This window comes from Ambystoma mexicanum, chromosome 12 (genome assembly GCF_040938575.1).
Source record: "Ambystoma mexicanum isolate Mex_15411 chromosome 12, UKY_AmexF1_1, whole genome shotgun sequence".
NCBI classification, from domain to species: Eukaryota; Metazoa; Chordata; class Amphibia; order Caudata; family Ambystomatidae; genus Ambystoma; species Ambystoma mexicanum.
In genome coordinates, this window is record NC_090936.1 from 602,779,226 (window position 1) to 602,795,763 (window position 16,538).

General features: G+C 46.9%; 1 protein-coding gene across 1 annotated transcript in view; it reads left to right on the plus strand.

Moving 5' to 3' along the window:
- P2RX3 (purinergic receptor P2X 3) overlaps window positions 1-16,538 on the plus strand; it is a 338,535-nt gene that overhangs the window by 303,228 nt on the left and 18,769 nt on the right. Inside the window, exon 10 of the mRNA XM_069629000.1 lies at window positions 1,328-1,393. Coding sequence (XP_069485101.1) covers window positions 1,328-1,393 — 66 coding nt within the window. The remainder of the gene's footprint in view (window positions 1-1,327; window positions 1,394-16,538) is intronic.

Genomic DNA, 16,538 nt, shown 5'->3' on the forward strand with positions numbered 1-16,538 from the left:
TTGCTCGGCATGTCTGTCTATGTACTCTCCTGGTTTTCTTCTTATCTTTCCAATTGCTCATACACTTTGCCCTTTGAAGGCAACTGTTCGTGTGCCCTTTGTTTACGTGTTGGTGCCCCTCAAGACTCAGCCCTTTACCCATTATCATTTTCTCTTTATAGGTTGTATTGCTCTTCTGTCCTTTTATCTTTTGGTCTCACGTCTATACCATTCATTCTCAAATCTTTATTTCCTTCCCGTCTTTCACAATCCACTTCACGCTTTCATTTCTGGCAGACACTCTGCTATCAAGCTTGAACAGTCTCTTCACCATATCAATTTAAGACTGACATTATTTTCTTCCCTTCACCTTGCACTCCTTACAGGTTTCCTTTCTTTTATGTTTTCCTCCTGTCCTCTATTCTCTGCTTGCGATCTAGCTGTTATTTTCAATTCTCCACTCTCTATAACTTCTCTTCCCTTCCTTGTTCCTGCCGTTTCCAAATGTATAACATCGATAAAGGTTCTCATTGTTACTTTTTCTGCCAATAACGCTCTGTTTCTTTCGCTGATTGTTTCCCATCTTGACTCATGCACCTCCCTTCTCGGTATCCTTGCAGCCTATGCTCTCTCATTCCGCTCCACTCTGTCTTCAAATTTGCTATTCGTCTTTTGCTTTTGCTCCATCCCTTTTTCCACATCTCTCCTTTTCTACCAGCTCTCCACTAGCTTTCTGTCCCTCCCATCTTCACTTTAGTTACCTCTGTATTGTCTTTAGATTTGTTCATGATATTGCTCCCTATTATCTCTTCTCTATGGACTCTGTATATTCTTCTCCTTGTCCTCTTCGTCCATCAACTCTTATTTCTAGTTGTCCCTAGCTTTTCTGTGCTCAGTCCCATTTTTATTCATTTTCCCTTCTTGCCCCAAGACTTTTCAATGCTCTTCCTTTTTATCTTTATTGAGTGACCCCTCCTTTCTTTTTTGTGATCTTCTCTCAAAACCCATCTTCTTGCTACTTCCTAATATTAAGAATGTAACATCATGCTTCTTGCTCTCTTTTTATTGCTCATACATGTTTTTTTGTTACTGCTCTTTTTGTAACTCTGTAAAATGTTTAGGCGTAAACACGTTATAAATCCATATAAAAACACATATACATGTGCACTGTATAAGATTTGTGTGAAATGTTTGGGTATACTATGTACTTTGTGGATATCATCACAATGTGTGTAGCGTACGTGCCTTTTGGTTGACTGGTGTGTTGTGGTTCTTCTATCCGCTTCGTGGGGATTATGAATGTTAAGCTTACTCTCTTGTCACTTCCTTCTTTTCTCTTTTATTCCAGGCTGGAAAATTCAACATCATTCCAACCCTGATTAACACAGTTGCTGCCTTTACCTCTGTGGGAGTGGTGAGTGTCTGTGGCATTCTCATTCTGCATCCTCATTCTTCTTTCACTCTCACCACATCCTCTGATTCACCCTACCCCCTTCAGACTGTTTTATATTTACTATGGAGTGCACAGTCTCTGGACTAAGGATATCAGGTGTAGGTCAGTCTGTAATAGGAGAGTCTCAGTCTCTGGTGTGGGGTTCAGTCCCCAGCAGAGGGTCTAAGTCCCTGGTGTGGGTCTCAGTTGCCAGCAGAGTGTCTTAGTCCCTGGCATGGGTCTCAGTCCTCAGTAGAGGGTCTTAGTCTCTGGCGTGGGTCTCAGTCTCCAGTAGAGGGCCTCAGTCTCTGGCATGGGTCCCAGTCCCCAGCAGAGTGTCTTAGAACATGGGTCTCAGTCCCCACTAGAGGGTCTTAGTCTCTGGCATGGGTCTCAGTCCCCAGTATAGGGTCTTAGTCTCTAGTGTGGGTCTCAGTCCCAGTAGAGGGTTTTAGTCTCTGACGTGTGTGGCAGCCCCAGTAGAGGGTCTTAGTCTCTGGTGTGGGTCTCAGTCCCCACTAGAGGGCCTTAGTCTCTGGTGTGGGTCCCAGTCCCCAGCAGAGTGTCTTAGGGCATGGGTCTCATTCCCCATTAGAGGGTCTTAGTCTCTGGCCTGGGTCTCAGTCCCCAGTATATGGTCTTAGTCTCTGGCCTGGGTCTCAGTTCCCAGTAGAGGGTCTTGGTCTGTGATGTGGGTTTCAGTCCCAGTAGAGGGCTTTAGTCTCTGCCGTGGGTCTCAGGCCCCAATAGAGGGTCTTAGGCTCTGGCGTGGGTCTCAGTCCCCACTAGAGGGACTTAGTCTCTGGCGTGGGTCTCAGTCCCCAGTAGAGGGTCTTAGTCTCTGGCTTGGGTCTCAGTCCCCAGTAGAGGGTTTTAGTCTCTGAAGTGGGTGTCAGTCCCAGTAGAGGGTGTAAGTCTCTGCCATGGGTCTCAGTCCCCAGTAGAGGGTCTTAGGCTCTGGCATGGTTCTCAGTCCCCAGTGGAGGGTCTCAGTCACTGGCGTGGGTCTCAGTCCCCAGTAGAGGGTCTTAGTCTCTGGCATGGGTCTCAGCCCCCAGTAGAGGGCCTTAGTCTTTAGCTTGGGTCTCAGCCGCCAGTAGAGGGTCTTAGTCTCTGGCGTGGGTCTCAGTCCCCAGTATAGGGTCTCAGTCTCTAGTGTGGGTCTCAGTCGCATGTGAATTAGTCCCAGCCTTAATGCTCTAGAATGAGGGTCTCCAAGTCTGATGTGCTGGTCTCTCAGTCTCATTATGATGGTCTCAGTAGGTGGGATGCTTAGTTATTTGGGTCTCTGTCCCCAGTAGAGGGCCTTAGTCTCTGGCGTTGGTCTCAGTCCCCAGTAGAGGGCCTTAGTCTCTGGCATGGGTCTCAGTCCCCAGGAGAGGGTCTTAGTCTCTGGCGTGGGTCTCAGTCCCCAGTAGAGGGTCTTAGTCTTTGGTGTGGGTCTTAGTCTCTGGCGTGGGTCTCAGTCCCCAGTAGAGCGTCCTAGTCTCTGGCGTGGGTCTCAGTCCCCAGTAGAGGCCTTTAGTCTCTGGCGTGGCTCTCAGTCCCCAGTAGAGGGTCCTAGCCTCTGGTGTGGGTCTCAGTCCCCAGTAGAGGGCATTAGTCTCTGGCATGGGTCTCAGCCACCAGTAGAGGGTCTTAGTCTCTGGCATGGGTCTCAGCCACCAGTAGAGGGTCTCAGTCTCTGGTGTGGGTCTCAGTCGCATCTGAATTAGTCCCAGCCTTAATGCTCTAGAATGAGGGTCTCCAAGTCTGATGTGCTGGTCTCAGTAGCTGGAATGCTGAGTTATAAGGGTCTCTGTCTATGAAGTGTGCATATTTAGAGAAGGAATTGTGCTGGAGCAAGACGGAGCTGTGCTCCAGCAAAAATGGTATTGCCGGAGCGCCGTTCCATGTAGAGCCGGGACCCTCAACCCTCCCAAGTTGAGGAAATTCTCTCACCTGACAGCCGCAAGTTTCCTGAACACTGTGGAGTCTGAACGCGTGCTGCAATATGCAATGAGTTTACTGCATCTGAAAGTCGCCTTTTGGTCAACATGACAGCCCAAACTCAAACAATGAAATGGTCCAAAGCTGTATATATGTCTCAGGCTTTGCACACATTTTACTGTCATGGTGACTATTCTGACAGATCAAAGGAGCACCATACGCAGTGTGCATGGAATGCTCTGAAGGAATGAGCACCATACCCAGTGTGCATGGAATGCTCTGAAGGAATGAGCACCATACCCAGTGTGCATGGAATGCTCTGAAGGAATGTATATTTGAATACTATCGTAGATATGCTTGATAAATTGTTTTGATGCAAAGCAGCCAGCATCCTATGTTCAGGGTACCCACATTAATCGACACCTATCTACCTCAGTCCCACCCACACCACTGACAATCCGACACCTCCTGCCTGCTATCCTCTCCCCACACGTGAAGGACGGGGGGAGTTCCCTCAGTACGCTGTTGTTAATTTCCAGCACTGCGCATCTTGGTCTCCGGTTGGACTAGGTCTCTGGAGGGGGAGTCTCAGTCTTGGGTGCGGGTCGCAATCTCTAGTACGCGGATCACAGTCTCCGGTGGATCAGTCTTAGCCTGCGGTGTGTTGGTCTCTGGATGCTGTGGTTGAAGGGTCTCTGTCTGTCATGTCTGCATCTCGTTCTCTGGTATGAGGTTGTTAGGCTCAGACTTAGGTCTAGGTCTCTGTTGTGTGGGTCTCAATACCTGTTCTCTGGGGCTCACTTTCTAGAATGTGGCTCACAGATTCCTGTGTGGGGGTCATATTTTCTGTTGAGTGGGTCTTGATCTTTTGCACATCTCGGTCTCTCTCCCTCTCTCTCTGTCTGGTGTGTGGGTCTCCTTCTCTGGGGTCTCACTTTCTCATTTGCTTCTGCGCCTCAGTCTTTGAGGTCTCACTCTCTCTCCAGGGTGTGGGTCTCAGCCATTGATGTGTGTGTTATTCTCTAGTATGAGGTGTCAGTTTTAGGTGCATTGGCATTAGTCTTCAGGACATCTGGCACGAGGCTCTCAGCCAGTGGTGTGTTAATCTCAAGACGCTGGTTAGGTTCTCAGTCCCTGATATGAGGATCTTAACCTCTGGTGTGTTGGTCTCTGGGACAAGGGTCTCTGATGTTCACTCAGAATGAAGCTCTGAGTTTCCCATTTGGGTCTTAGTCTCTGGTATGTGTGCCCTGATAAACCTGGTTTGTTTCTCAGTTGCTGGCACGTGATTGATTGACTACTAATATGTATAGAGCATGCCAATACCCTGCAGAGTGTTCGGTGAAGTGCTTACGGGCCCTTCGCCGGCCTCCAGTAGTTAGAATGACCAGGTAAAAGTATGATCACACTTGTACCCCATATGGAGCATAACCCAGGTCACTTTGCAGGTGTTGAGGTGTCCAACTGACCTTATAAGTGACAGCTGTATTTGTACCTCCAACGACCCCACACCACGTAGCCCTTATTGGCCAAATGATATGCGTTGTGTCTGCCTTCAGTGACAGGATCCTTTCCTCCTCAGCGAGGAATGTCGAGTAACTCCGCTGTAACAGAAAAAGTTGTTTATTTTCATATTTCAATGTTCAATTCCATTGAAATTACAATTGTCCAGTTTTTCTCTGAACCCTTTTTAGTCCTGGTGTGACCAGGTGGGTGCCGATATCCTGCCACAAAAAGAGATTGTCCTCAAGGCTGCTGGGCTTTTAAGGGTGGGAATCACTACAGGAAGGTAAGATGTGTCTTTAATCTCTGCCACCTGTTATCTCTCCTGGGAGCACTTTCGCCCACTTCCCTTCCTTCCCAAACTCCAGCGAAAGTGAAGATGGTCCTGTGGCTCGGAGGGCATGTGATCTGCCATCATCTGCTGACCCATCTATACAATGGCAGTAACATTCCCACGATGAAGGGGCTGTTGGGCTTGGGTGCTCTGTAGATGATGTGAAAAGTTACTGTGTCCATAGGGAAGAGTGGAAAGTGGCAGGAAAGGTTTTTGAAAGAGGCAATGGTCGCGATGTCATGTTGGGTGCATGGCCATGATGCCTTGGGGGAACTGCAAATGTGAAGTCAAACAACGTTTCGCGGCTTTTGCTGGCTCGGGCCTCAGTGGCTCCTCCATAAATCAGCACCCCATCGCTCATTATGGACGAGCCGCCACTGAGCGTAAGATTGATGGATCTGGTGCGATGAAATAGTTGTCTCGTACCAGTGTACGTAAGAGGCTGTGGCACACTGCCAAGATCTTACAGATGCCATGTTTGCCATGGAATGATGTGCCATGATTAACATAAGGAGAATCTCCGAGTCCAGGATTGAGAAAGAAATGAACCAATGCTTGAGTGATTTTCAGGTCTGTATAGCTAAGGATATATAAAAAGAAGGGACCTGCCCCTTTATTATATTATAATTATAATAAATCCCCCACCCCATCGGGCCAGGCCAGGATGGGGAAATGGAATGTGTGTCCAAGGTTTCAGTGCTCAAAGGCATTATCCAATATTAGTGGAACAGCAGAAAGGTTTGGGGAAGTTTGCAAGAATAGTAGTAACAGGAGTTTGCCCTCAGGTAACATCTCTTTAGTTCTGAAAACAGGAGCTCACACTGCGTAAAGTGGAGCTATTGCACAGCTGGTCTTCAGAGCATCGTTGATAGACAGATGCCTTCGGTGAGTTACTGTGCGCCTTAAACAGATGGTGCCCAAGCAACGATTAGGTCAGGATTGATATGTTAATGTTAAAGGATATTTGTACTGTGCACTATCACTACCTGAGTGGTCCCCTGGTGCTCTGGCGGATCTGAAAAGGAAAGAGGGTGGGTTAGTAAGGCTGAGTGGGGAAAAAGAGCAAGAGAGCGCTGGTGTGCTGTTGGCAGCCTCAATCAATTTTGGTTAACACAGTTCGCTGAGCTTAGGTGTGCTTTACGGTTGGTAGCCGTCATGTGGTGTTGTGCGTGGCTATGTGTGGTATGTTTTGTGTTTGCGATGTAGTGACGTGCGTGCGGTCTGTAGTAGTTTGGAGATATGTTGGTGTTTCGTTAGAGTGTGAGAGGTGTATGCAGAGGGGTGAGATTGTTTAGTAGGGCTGGTTAGTGGTATCGCTATTTAGATATGACACATGTTAATCTTCACAATCCTGTCTAGATGTGGCGCAATGCTAATCTTCACAATTCTGTCTAGATGTGACGCAAGCTAGTATACAATTCTGTCTAGATGTGATGCAAACTGACATTCACAATTCTGTCTAGATGTGACGCAAGCTAATCTTCACAATTCTGTCTAGGTGTGACACAAGCTAGTATTACAATTCTGTCTAGGTATGATGCAATGTTAATCTTCACAAATCTGTCTAGATGTGACACAAGCTAGCATTCCCACGATTAAGGGGCTGTTGGGCTTGGGTGGTCTGTAGATGATGTGAAAAGTTACTGTGTCCATAGGGAAGAGTGGAAAGTGGCAGGAGAGGTTTTTGAAAGAGGCAATGATTGCAATGTCATGTTGGGTGCATGGTCATGATGCCTTGGGGGAACTGCAAATGTGAAGTCAAACAACGTTTCCCGGCTTTTGCTGGCTGGGGCCTCAGGGGCTCCTCTATAAGTCAGCACCCCATCGCTCATTATGGATGAGCTGTCACTGAGCCTAAGATTGATGGATTTTATTTATTTATTTATTCGCATTTGTTAAGCGCACATCAGACCGAAGGCATCGTGGCGCTAGTTACAGTGTTGCTTATACTTGGTTACATACAATTCATGTCCGTGCGGTTACATTGGACGAGATCTACTTTTTTTTTTACAGACATGCAAGATCAGCCTAAAGACCTGGTGTGATGACATAGTTGCTTCTGTAGGAGCTGCCCTTTGCTTCGGCGCCCTTAGTCGAGGGGGCTGCCTTGCAGAAGGGCTGCCCTGGTTGGGTGTAGATTAAAGGGGCAGCTAACCAATCAGGGCTTGGGGGTGGTACGGGGTGTAGGAGGGGACACAGACCAGGAGCGTGATTGTGCATTTGCAGTAGCGGTTACGGCAGCCAATGGGGGGGCTGTGGGCGGCAAGGGACACAAAGCCAGACGCAGGGCTAGGGAATGAGCACAAGGGTCCAAAAACATGGAATAAAACGCATATTTAAACCAAAGAAAAGGCAAGGGAATGCGTGGCATGGATACAGCACTCACCTGCACTCTGGAAGCTAAAGTGGGTGCAGCAGTGCTGGCCGAGGATTTAACTTGCAGTAGTGAGTACGGCAGCAAATAGGGGACGGGGGGCAGGCTGTGGGCAGCAAGGGACACAGAACCAGACGCAGGGCTGGTGAATAAGCATAAGGGTCCAAAAACATGGAATAAGATGCATATTTAAACAATAAAAGAAAGGCAATGGAATGCGTGGCTAGGATACGGCACTCACCTGCACCCTACACGCTAAAGTCTTCCAAAGAATATTCATGTCTGGTGTCCTTCACTGGCCCTGCAGCCTGTACCACCCACAATAGCAGCCCTGGCGTTTAGCCAGGGCAGCCAATTGGGAGGTGTGTATGTGGTTGAGGGGTGCCAGAGTGGGGAGGGGGACCACCTGGGCACCGGAAGTAGTGAGCCCACTCTCTTTTGCCCTGCCCGGGACCGATGTGCTGCATAACCCAGAGTGTTGTGGGGTGATGGCCACTGCCACCCACTCCATGCTCAGGTGCGCTATGATGACATCAGTGATGATGTAATGAAGAAATAATTGATGCAATGATTGATATAATACATATATATATATATATATATATATATATATATATATATATATATATCCTTGCGGCTTTAATTTGCCTGGTATACTCTCCTGCCAGGGCTTTTCTCATGTGGGCTTTGTGCATGCTTACAATCTTCTCAAATATATATATTCTTGTACCTATAATTTGACCTGTATATGCTCCTAATAAGGCTTTTCTCATGTGGACTCTGTGCACACTGTGATGAATCCTATAGATCCCTCACCAAATCCCTGCCTAAAGTATCCTCCCAAGTGGCCACGGAAAGGCAGACGCTTCCTGATCCTGACATTGGGGGTGGTGCTCTGCGGGAGGATCACCTGGGAGTAGAAAAGCTCAGGGAGGTTAGAGGAATCAATGGGGTATTTACCTTCCTCGAAGGAAGAGATGTTACAAATGCCAAAATACCTAAGCGCTTGTTGCTACTATAATATAACTGATCCACTTGGTAAACACCAAAATGTGGGTTAAATCAGCCAAAGCTCCTGTGGTATAAAAGTGAATAACACCCATTCTAAAGCCTCTAGAGGTAAATGCTTCCCTAACTCAAAAGGTGGTAATAGAAAGAAGTTTGTAAATAAGAATCACCAGAAGCCTAGAACACCTTATTCCTCTTTCTAAAAAAAAAGACTGATCACTGAATTGCATGAAATTCCTTTAAAGAATGTTGTAGAAACTATAAGACAAATCAGCAAATCTCAAAGAGTTTGTAAAATTAACTTTATTGCTAGGAACTCCAAGTCCCATAATTCCCTCATTACTGGGACGAGGAAGAGGTATGCAGAAGAAAACTACTGTGGCGGTGATCTCCTAATTAGTGTAAATGACCTACGCCTGAATGGGACGGAGAAGCTTAAAAAGCCTTCTCAGGTGAAGTCATCAGAAAAGGAGAGAGAGGAAGCAGAGCAGTGGAAGAAGAAGTGCAGCCTGAGATTGCAGCTGAGAAGGAAGTCTGTGGTGAGAGAAGACACCGGGACCACGGAAATGCTAGAAGCTGTGGTGGGTCTGAAGAAAGCCTCAGCCTACTACTCTAACTATTGCAGAGGTCGCGCAATGGGAAGTGTGAAGAGGAGACGCTTGTATGAAATGATTTGGTTGTGCAAAGTTCACACAGCGGGACGCAGCAGTAGCGAGGGAAGTCTTCTCTCTTTGGAGGCTCCAGGTGGCTGGGTTGCCCCTGGCCCTCTCCAGAGCAGCAGAGGCTTCATTCATCAGTAGCATGAGCGGAGGAGGACCAGAGGAAGCTGTCCACCCGGCTGGCAGGAGCCATAAGTACTGCAGACCTGCAAACACCGAGCTAAGCGTAATTGAGCGACTTACCCGGTGAGTTCACAGCTTACAAGGGACTCCGGAATGCTCCAACGATGTCCGTGTGTTCATGGCAGGGTGCTTCACTCGCGAGTGAGCGAAAGCAACAGTAGCAATAATTTTGAATACCGACCTATATGAAACCAACAGTGGTGTATGTTAAAATGAAATGACTGTAGAAATATGCGCATGAGAGTGTGGAAAAGCTAAGAACCCCAGGGTAAAGCTGTAAAGAGTTTGAAAGCTTACACTCAATACCCAAGCTAAGAGTGTATTACTAACGAGCAATATCAATATAACAAACAGTACTCAAGGCAAGAGGGGAAGCTTGAGAGGCTTAATGATTTGTGTTGTCGGGAATAGAGCTCTGCCAGAACCGCAATGTGTCAAGAGGGCGTGGTCTCAGCGGCCAATGGCATAGCTCCAAACCTGGGCGGAGGCACTGAGTAAGAGGTGGAGGGTCCCTTTTGCCCAGTAGTATCTGGAAACGTCCAATTTCAACCTTTGAATACTATACCTTATTTCATTTGCAGCGTACAAGCATTCAGAGGAAAGCAGTTTTGGTTATGTCTTATTTGACAAAGTGGGGTAGTCAGATACCATGGCACAGCTGTAGGAGTGAGGGTACGGTGTGCCATTTCAACATAAGTGTGATGGGGATGAGTGCCCATTTAAATTCTCTATGCTGCTGCCAGAGCGCATACATTTATTTTTTTATTTGAATTTGTATAGCGCACTACAGCCCAGGGGCATCGAGTCGCTGTTACAGGAATATGAATTTGTTACAGAAAATGCATGATTACAGGATTACAGAATGAATTACAAGTTCATATAGATAGTTAATTAAGACAAGTCTCGTGGTTACAGTGAGTGAGCACAGGCCTTGTGTTTGTAAATACTGAGGCAGGTAAATTCATACACTACAGTGGTTACACAAATAGAAGTGTCTTGATAGCTTTCCTGAAAGCTGTGTAGGAGTTAATGTTCCTGATGTGAGGAGGGAGCAGGTTCCAATTGGAGGCTGCAATGACTGGAAAGCTGGTTCCTCCCGCCCTTGCTCTGAGTGTTTTGGGGATGGGGATCCTGTTTACATAAGCTGTCCTGGTCGGTCTATCCGAGGAGGGTTTGGTAATCCTTTGGGATAGGTACAGGGGAGTGGTGTCATGCAGACATTGATGTGTAAGTGCCAGGGTTTTAAACAGGATATGTTCCCTAATGGGTAGCCAGTGGATACGTTTTCTGGTTGCTGATATATGCTCACATTTGGCTATGCCCGTGGCAGCTCTCAGTGCATTATTCTGTACAGTCTGGAGTTTCCTAACGTTTCTAGTGGAGGTACCAGCCAGGAGTGCATTGCAATAGTCTAGCCTAGACCCCACAATAGCTCTGGCTATGGTAATGCAGTTGTCTCTCGTTAGGAATGGTCTGGCCGCCGTGATCAATTTTGAGTCGTAGGCTGCAGCGGAGTAGATGGCGCTAACCTGCCTATTCATGGAGAGGTTTGATTCAAGGTAGACTCCTGGGGTTTTAGCAGTAAGCGCAACTTTTATGGGCGTGTTGTCAACTGAGAATGAGTTGTATTTCACGTCCAGTTTTTTAAGGGTGCTTGGTGAGCCCAAAAGTAGGATCTCCGTCTTTTCTCCATTCAGGCACAGCCAGTTTTCCACCATCCATGTTTGGATTTCAGCATATATGGAGTTAAGTTAACTACACTACACCGTGGTTCCTGAAATTACAATGAATATCAGGACAATATACGGTTCCATGTGTTAAAATTGCGGCAAAAATGGCAGTGGACACAAAATATCGCCGCAAAAATGCTGTGGTTTTGCCGCCGCAATCCATGTAAAGGATGCGGGGGACACCCCCGCTACCCCCAGACCCATTATACCATTTAAGGGGAGTGGGGAACACCCCTGCAACCCCTGCTCCCCTTAAATGGTGTAATGGGGTATGCCTTTAACGGGTCAAACCATGGCATTTTTGCCACCATTTTTTGTACAGGCGACATTTTTGCTGCAGTTTTATCACTGCATACCCAATATACTGCATTCAACACACACTCTTCATAGATCAGCAATTTCTACTGCCACACTTTCAATGTCACTACCTACTAGGAACCAGAACTCCTCATATTTCAAAATTTCTCTGGCCAAAACGTGCAAAAACAGCAATAGACTTTAATTCATTCACAGTCATATAAACAATCAAAAACATCACAGTTAGTTATTGATACAAAAACAACAAATCACCTAAAATCTGAGACATCATAGAGATATAGAAGCAATTTAAAGTGCCAGTGCTATACATTAAAAACTAAGCATTAGATGTGTATAGACATAGTGGTGTAAGTGCAATCCCCAGATGGCACACACCCACCCCATGTATACACCGCTAGACGGAAGCTGTGTATGCATGGGGTGGGGTTGTGCCATAGGCTTCTATATTTCGTTGATGTCTCAGATTTTAGGTCACTTGTTGTTTTTGTAACAATAATTAACTGTGATGGGCTTGATTGTTTATGACTGTGAACGAATTGAAGTCTATTGCTCTTTTGCACATTTCGGCCCAAGACATTTTGAAATATAAGGTGTTTTGGTTCCTAGTAGGTAGTGACATTGGAAGTGTGACAGTAGAAATTGCCGATCTATGAAGAGTGTGTGTTGAATACAATAGAGCGCGGAAATAAAACACCTGTTGAAGCACTGGCACTTGCTGCTGGTCGTTGTAACAATGGACCTTGAACTTCGAAGGTGAGTTCCTGCCCGAAGCAATTTTGTTGAGCCAATTGCAAGCTACACATGACCAAGCGCAGGTGGACACCGCAGAGTTGAGGCTCCGAGGAAGGCTGAAATATTAACTGGGAGTTGGGGACTGCTAGTTTTGTGGGGCTGACCACAAGCTGCAGCTATTATTGTTTCCCTGCCCCTAGCCTTATGCCAGCTGGATGGACAAGAAAGTGGATAAGGGGAGGCTGGCAGAGATAAAATAATAATAATTTAGCATTTATGTAGCGCTACGAACCCTCAGGTATCTGGGCGCTGCTTATTATTACCCACAGTGTGGAAGGATGAAAGGCTGAGTTTGGCCCTGCCGGGATTCGAACCTGCATTAGCAAGCTCTGCACGGATGCCAAAGCGGCAATATGCTTAGAAAGGGGCCATCCCCAGAAGAGCTATGATACCAGTCAGGATATACATGTACCATAGAGGAGGTGCCCCAATTGTAAATGTGCAGACCATTGTTGCAGGATGGTCCTCAGGGGGGGCAGGCGAACAGCCACCTATGCAGTCCGCTATGGTGTGTTGTGCTGAAGAGGTATAGGGTACGTGGGCCAGAGACAGTTGATATAAACACATCGCTGTCAAGAGGGTTAGTCACATAGTCTGTGGAGGCCTGGGCTGTAATTCTCTATATTTGCTGCGGCTGGGGATTTTAAAGCAGTTCTCTTTCAAGTGGGAGGGAGGTCATGCCATTTGACAAGAGAGGAATGGTGGACTAGCCAGTTGGTAGACCTGGGAGAGCAAGTCCACCACTTCACCAGAGTGGACGTTTACATACATTGAATGTATGTACATGGATTCGATTTGGATTAGTAGCATTGTTGTCAGTCCATGCTGCTGTTTTTTAGCATGCTTTGCAATGTTAGTATTACCACTGCATGAGCCCATTTGTTTTCCCTGCAGGCCACTTTTGCTGAAACCCTGTTTACCAGCACGGCTCCTGCATTGTGAGGATAACACATATCTATGCCGGCTCTCCCACCTGCCCCTTCTCTCAGGCGAAGACTGGGCACTCCCCACAGGCCCCCATGTCTCGCTGCATCACTGTCTGCTCCCACCGCCCCCCAACTCGCTCCTGCAATGCGGGTGACACACACGCAACCCCGGCCTCCCATCGGATCTGCATACTTCGTCCGCCGCGCCCCCTCCTCCCACCAGCTCCACTACACCCTGTTCTAAACCCAGCCTAACTCCCAACCTCAACCCCCAGCCGCCCACTTTGCCGCTGCACGTTCTACAAACTTTCATTAGACAGCAACCAGTCGGAGGGAAAAGGTTTGATGAAACTGGCCAGAAGGTTGATAACAGCACAATTCTATTTCAGCTACTGGGAAATAAACGTCAGTGGAGGGAACCACAGTGCCTCACACTTTGGGCTCGATTCATGGAATTGCTTGCACGGTTCAAAGTGACTTTGCACTGCTGAAAAGTGACTTTGCACTGCTGACACACACCCTTATTCATGGAGCTGTGCAAAGTCATTTTTGCAGTACAAAATAAACTTTCCACTGATTTTGCACTGCAAAAATACACTTCGCACAGTTCTACGAATCAGGGTTTGTGTCTGCAGTGCAAAGTCACTTTTCAGCAGTGCAAAGTCACTTTTCAGCAGTCACTTTGAACCGTGCAAACAATTCTGGGCAACGCTGCCAGGCACCAAGCGAGGCCGGGTAACTGCTGCCCCATGGCAGCAGGCCCTGGAGAGGGGCAGCAGCTCTCCACCAAGGCCCAGCTCCCCTCTCCCCCCACCAAGTAGGGAGACAAGCAGTCACAGGGCTACAAGGCACAGGAAGGGCGAGGTGTGAAAGAACACATCACCCTTCCACAATAACAAATAGGCGCTAAGCACCCAGGGAAAAGCAAGGGCAGCAGTCAGGGGAACAACAAAGGGGCGCACCCCATGGTGCACAGACTGTGGGCTCCATGCTGGCCTGTGGGTTGGCTCCACACCCCCCACAGATGCACAACAATGTCCTATATAAGATGCTGCTTGCAGCTAAGAAAAACACAGTTTGGGACCCTGCACAGGGACCCAAACACAAGGGAGTTCGCTGTGTACTCAGCGTCTTCTTTTTTCTTTCTGCAATCCCTCCCACCCTAGAAAAAAGGGACAAGAACAACAGAAGAGAAGACAGGACACTGTACAGTGACCACAACAAGTCGTGGGACAAGGAAGGCGGCACGGCCAGAGGGGGTAACCTCAGGACCCGGTGCCCAAAAGTACAATATATTACGATATGCGATTATTGTTTATGTTTCATGACCATATTTGTAACAATAAAAACCTACAGCCTTTTTATTGCCAACACTTGACCAAATGTTGTGTCGTGATATTTTCAGAACAAGGAGGTGGGGAGGGGGCCTGCAAGACAAAGCACCCACACCCCAGCATAACAAATGTATAATTTTCCGCCTGCATATGGGTCCAGCAGTTACATGAATCAGGCCCCTTGTCTTTTATGCTCCAGGTTAACTTGACATTTCTTGCTGATCTTGGAAACTGGCTCTGTTACTTGGAATGTCTCGACATGCCTCGAGGTGCAATGTATTTATTTAATTCATTTATTTATGCAAATGTTTGTAGAGTGCTGCAGACCCAAAGGCCTCAGAGAACTAATCCATAGACAAACAAGACAGACAGAAAAGAGTAAAGAAAACAAAGGGTGCGCTTAATCTATCCCTTTGTAGATATGCCTTCAGATCCTTTTTGAACCTCAGGGAGCAAGGCTGATCACGGGGAAGAGCTGGTAAATCGTTCTATGCTTTAGGTGCCCAAACATCAAAGCTTGTGCCTCCGAACCTGTTCAATTTAAAATTAGGCTGAACAGGAAAAATACTACTGTACTCGTAGGAGTTTTAATGTATAGTCAATCTATCAAGTATTGAGGTGCTGTGCCCACGATACATTTTGGTGTCAATGAAAGTACTTTGTGTTGAATCCGGTGTCAAATGTAGCGAGCGCTGTTTTATGGTTACATGTTATCTTTGTTTCAGCCAATGAACAGCCCTGACGGCACCATTTTGAATAGTCTGCAATTTCTTTAAATTACCTTTAGAGGTGCTGGCAGGTAGACTGTTGCAATAATCTAACCTTGAATTGATTAGAGCAGTAGCTATAAGTGCTCTGTTTTCCAAGGTAAGATATGGCCTTATTTGTCGCAAAAGTCTATTCATGTACATGCATGAAGAACTAACAGAGCCCACGTGTTTAGAAAATAGACTCCCAGAGATTTTACATGGGGACGATCTGGATTATACACCCAACAATGGAAAAATGTGCATAACAGGGATCAAGTTTTTGTTGAGCTTTGACCCAGACCCAACGATAAGAAGCTCAGTTTTTCCATCATTAAGAGCCAATGATTTACGGGCTGTCCAGAATAAATCTTGTTGATTGCTTGTGCGTCGTAGTCATAGTCACCTGTCAACTTAAGCAAGGTTTGTGGTTCGTCAGCGTAATTGGTGTATGATATACCAACGTTATCTAACAAATCAAAAAGAGGCCTCATATAAATATTAAATAAGGAAAGGGAAAAGCATGAGCCGTGGGGGACGCCACAGTCCTGGGTCACCGGGAAGGCCTGGGAGTCCACCACGGTCATTCTCACTGACCTAGGGACTATGATACCTGCGGGATATGGCATGTAAGAAATAGACAAATTGAAGGACTTGATCCAGGCCGCAGCGCTGTCCGAGCACCCAACCACATCGACCAGCCTCTTCACTAAGAGAGAGTGGTCAACGAGGTCAAAGGCAGTGGACAGATCTGACAATAACACTAGCGCTTCATTGCCCTCATCAATAACCCTGGACTTGTCCGATTTTAAGTCCAGTAAAGCTGGTTCTGAGCCATGCCTTGCTCTGAACACAGATTGCTGGTACCCCAAGATGTTGTATTTCTCAATATGTTCCTTCAGTTGCAAACATTCCACTCGATCTATGATCTCCATTAGGAATGGCACATTGGTGATGGGTCTAATTGGTTGCAACTGCAGGATCTAGGTGTTACTTTTTGAGAAGTGGGGTAATCTATGCCTCTTTAAGGCAGCCAGGTGCACAGGATCCTTAAAACGAGACGTTGATCATCTGTGTAACAGAAGAAAGTAATGGATCATGGCAGTCCTTGAAAGTTTGCATAGGGCAAACATCACCCGAACAAGGGGTGGATTTTAGGTTAGCAATCCTTTTCCAAAATCTGCTAGAAGGTGAAGCAAGGGAGATCTACTGAGGTAGCCGTGGTATCAACTGACTCGAAAGGCCATGGTGTCGAGTCCTTGAGGAGCAGCCGACGAGATTCGATTGCTTG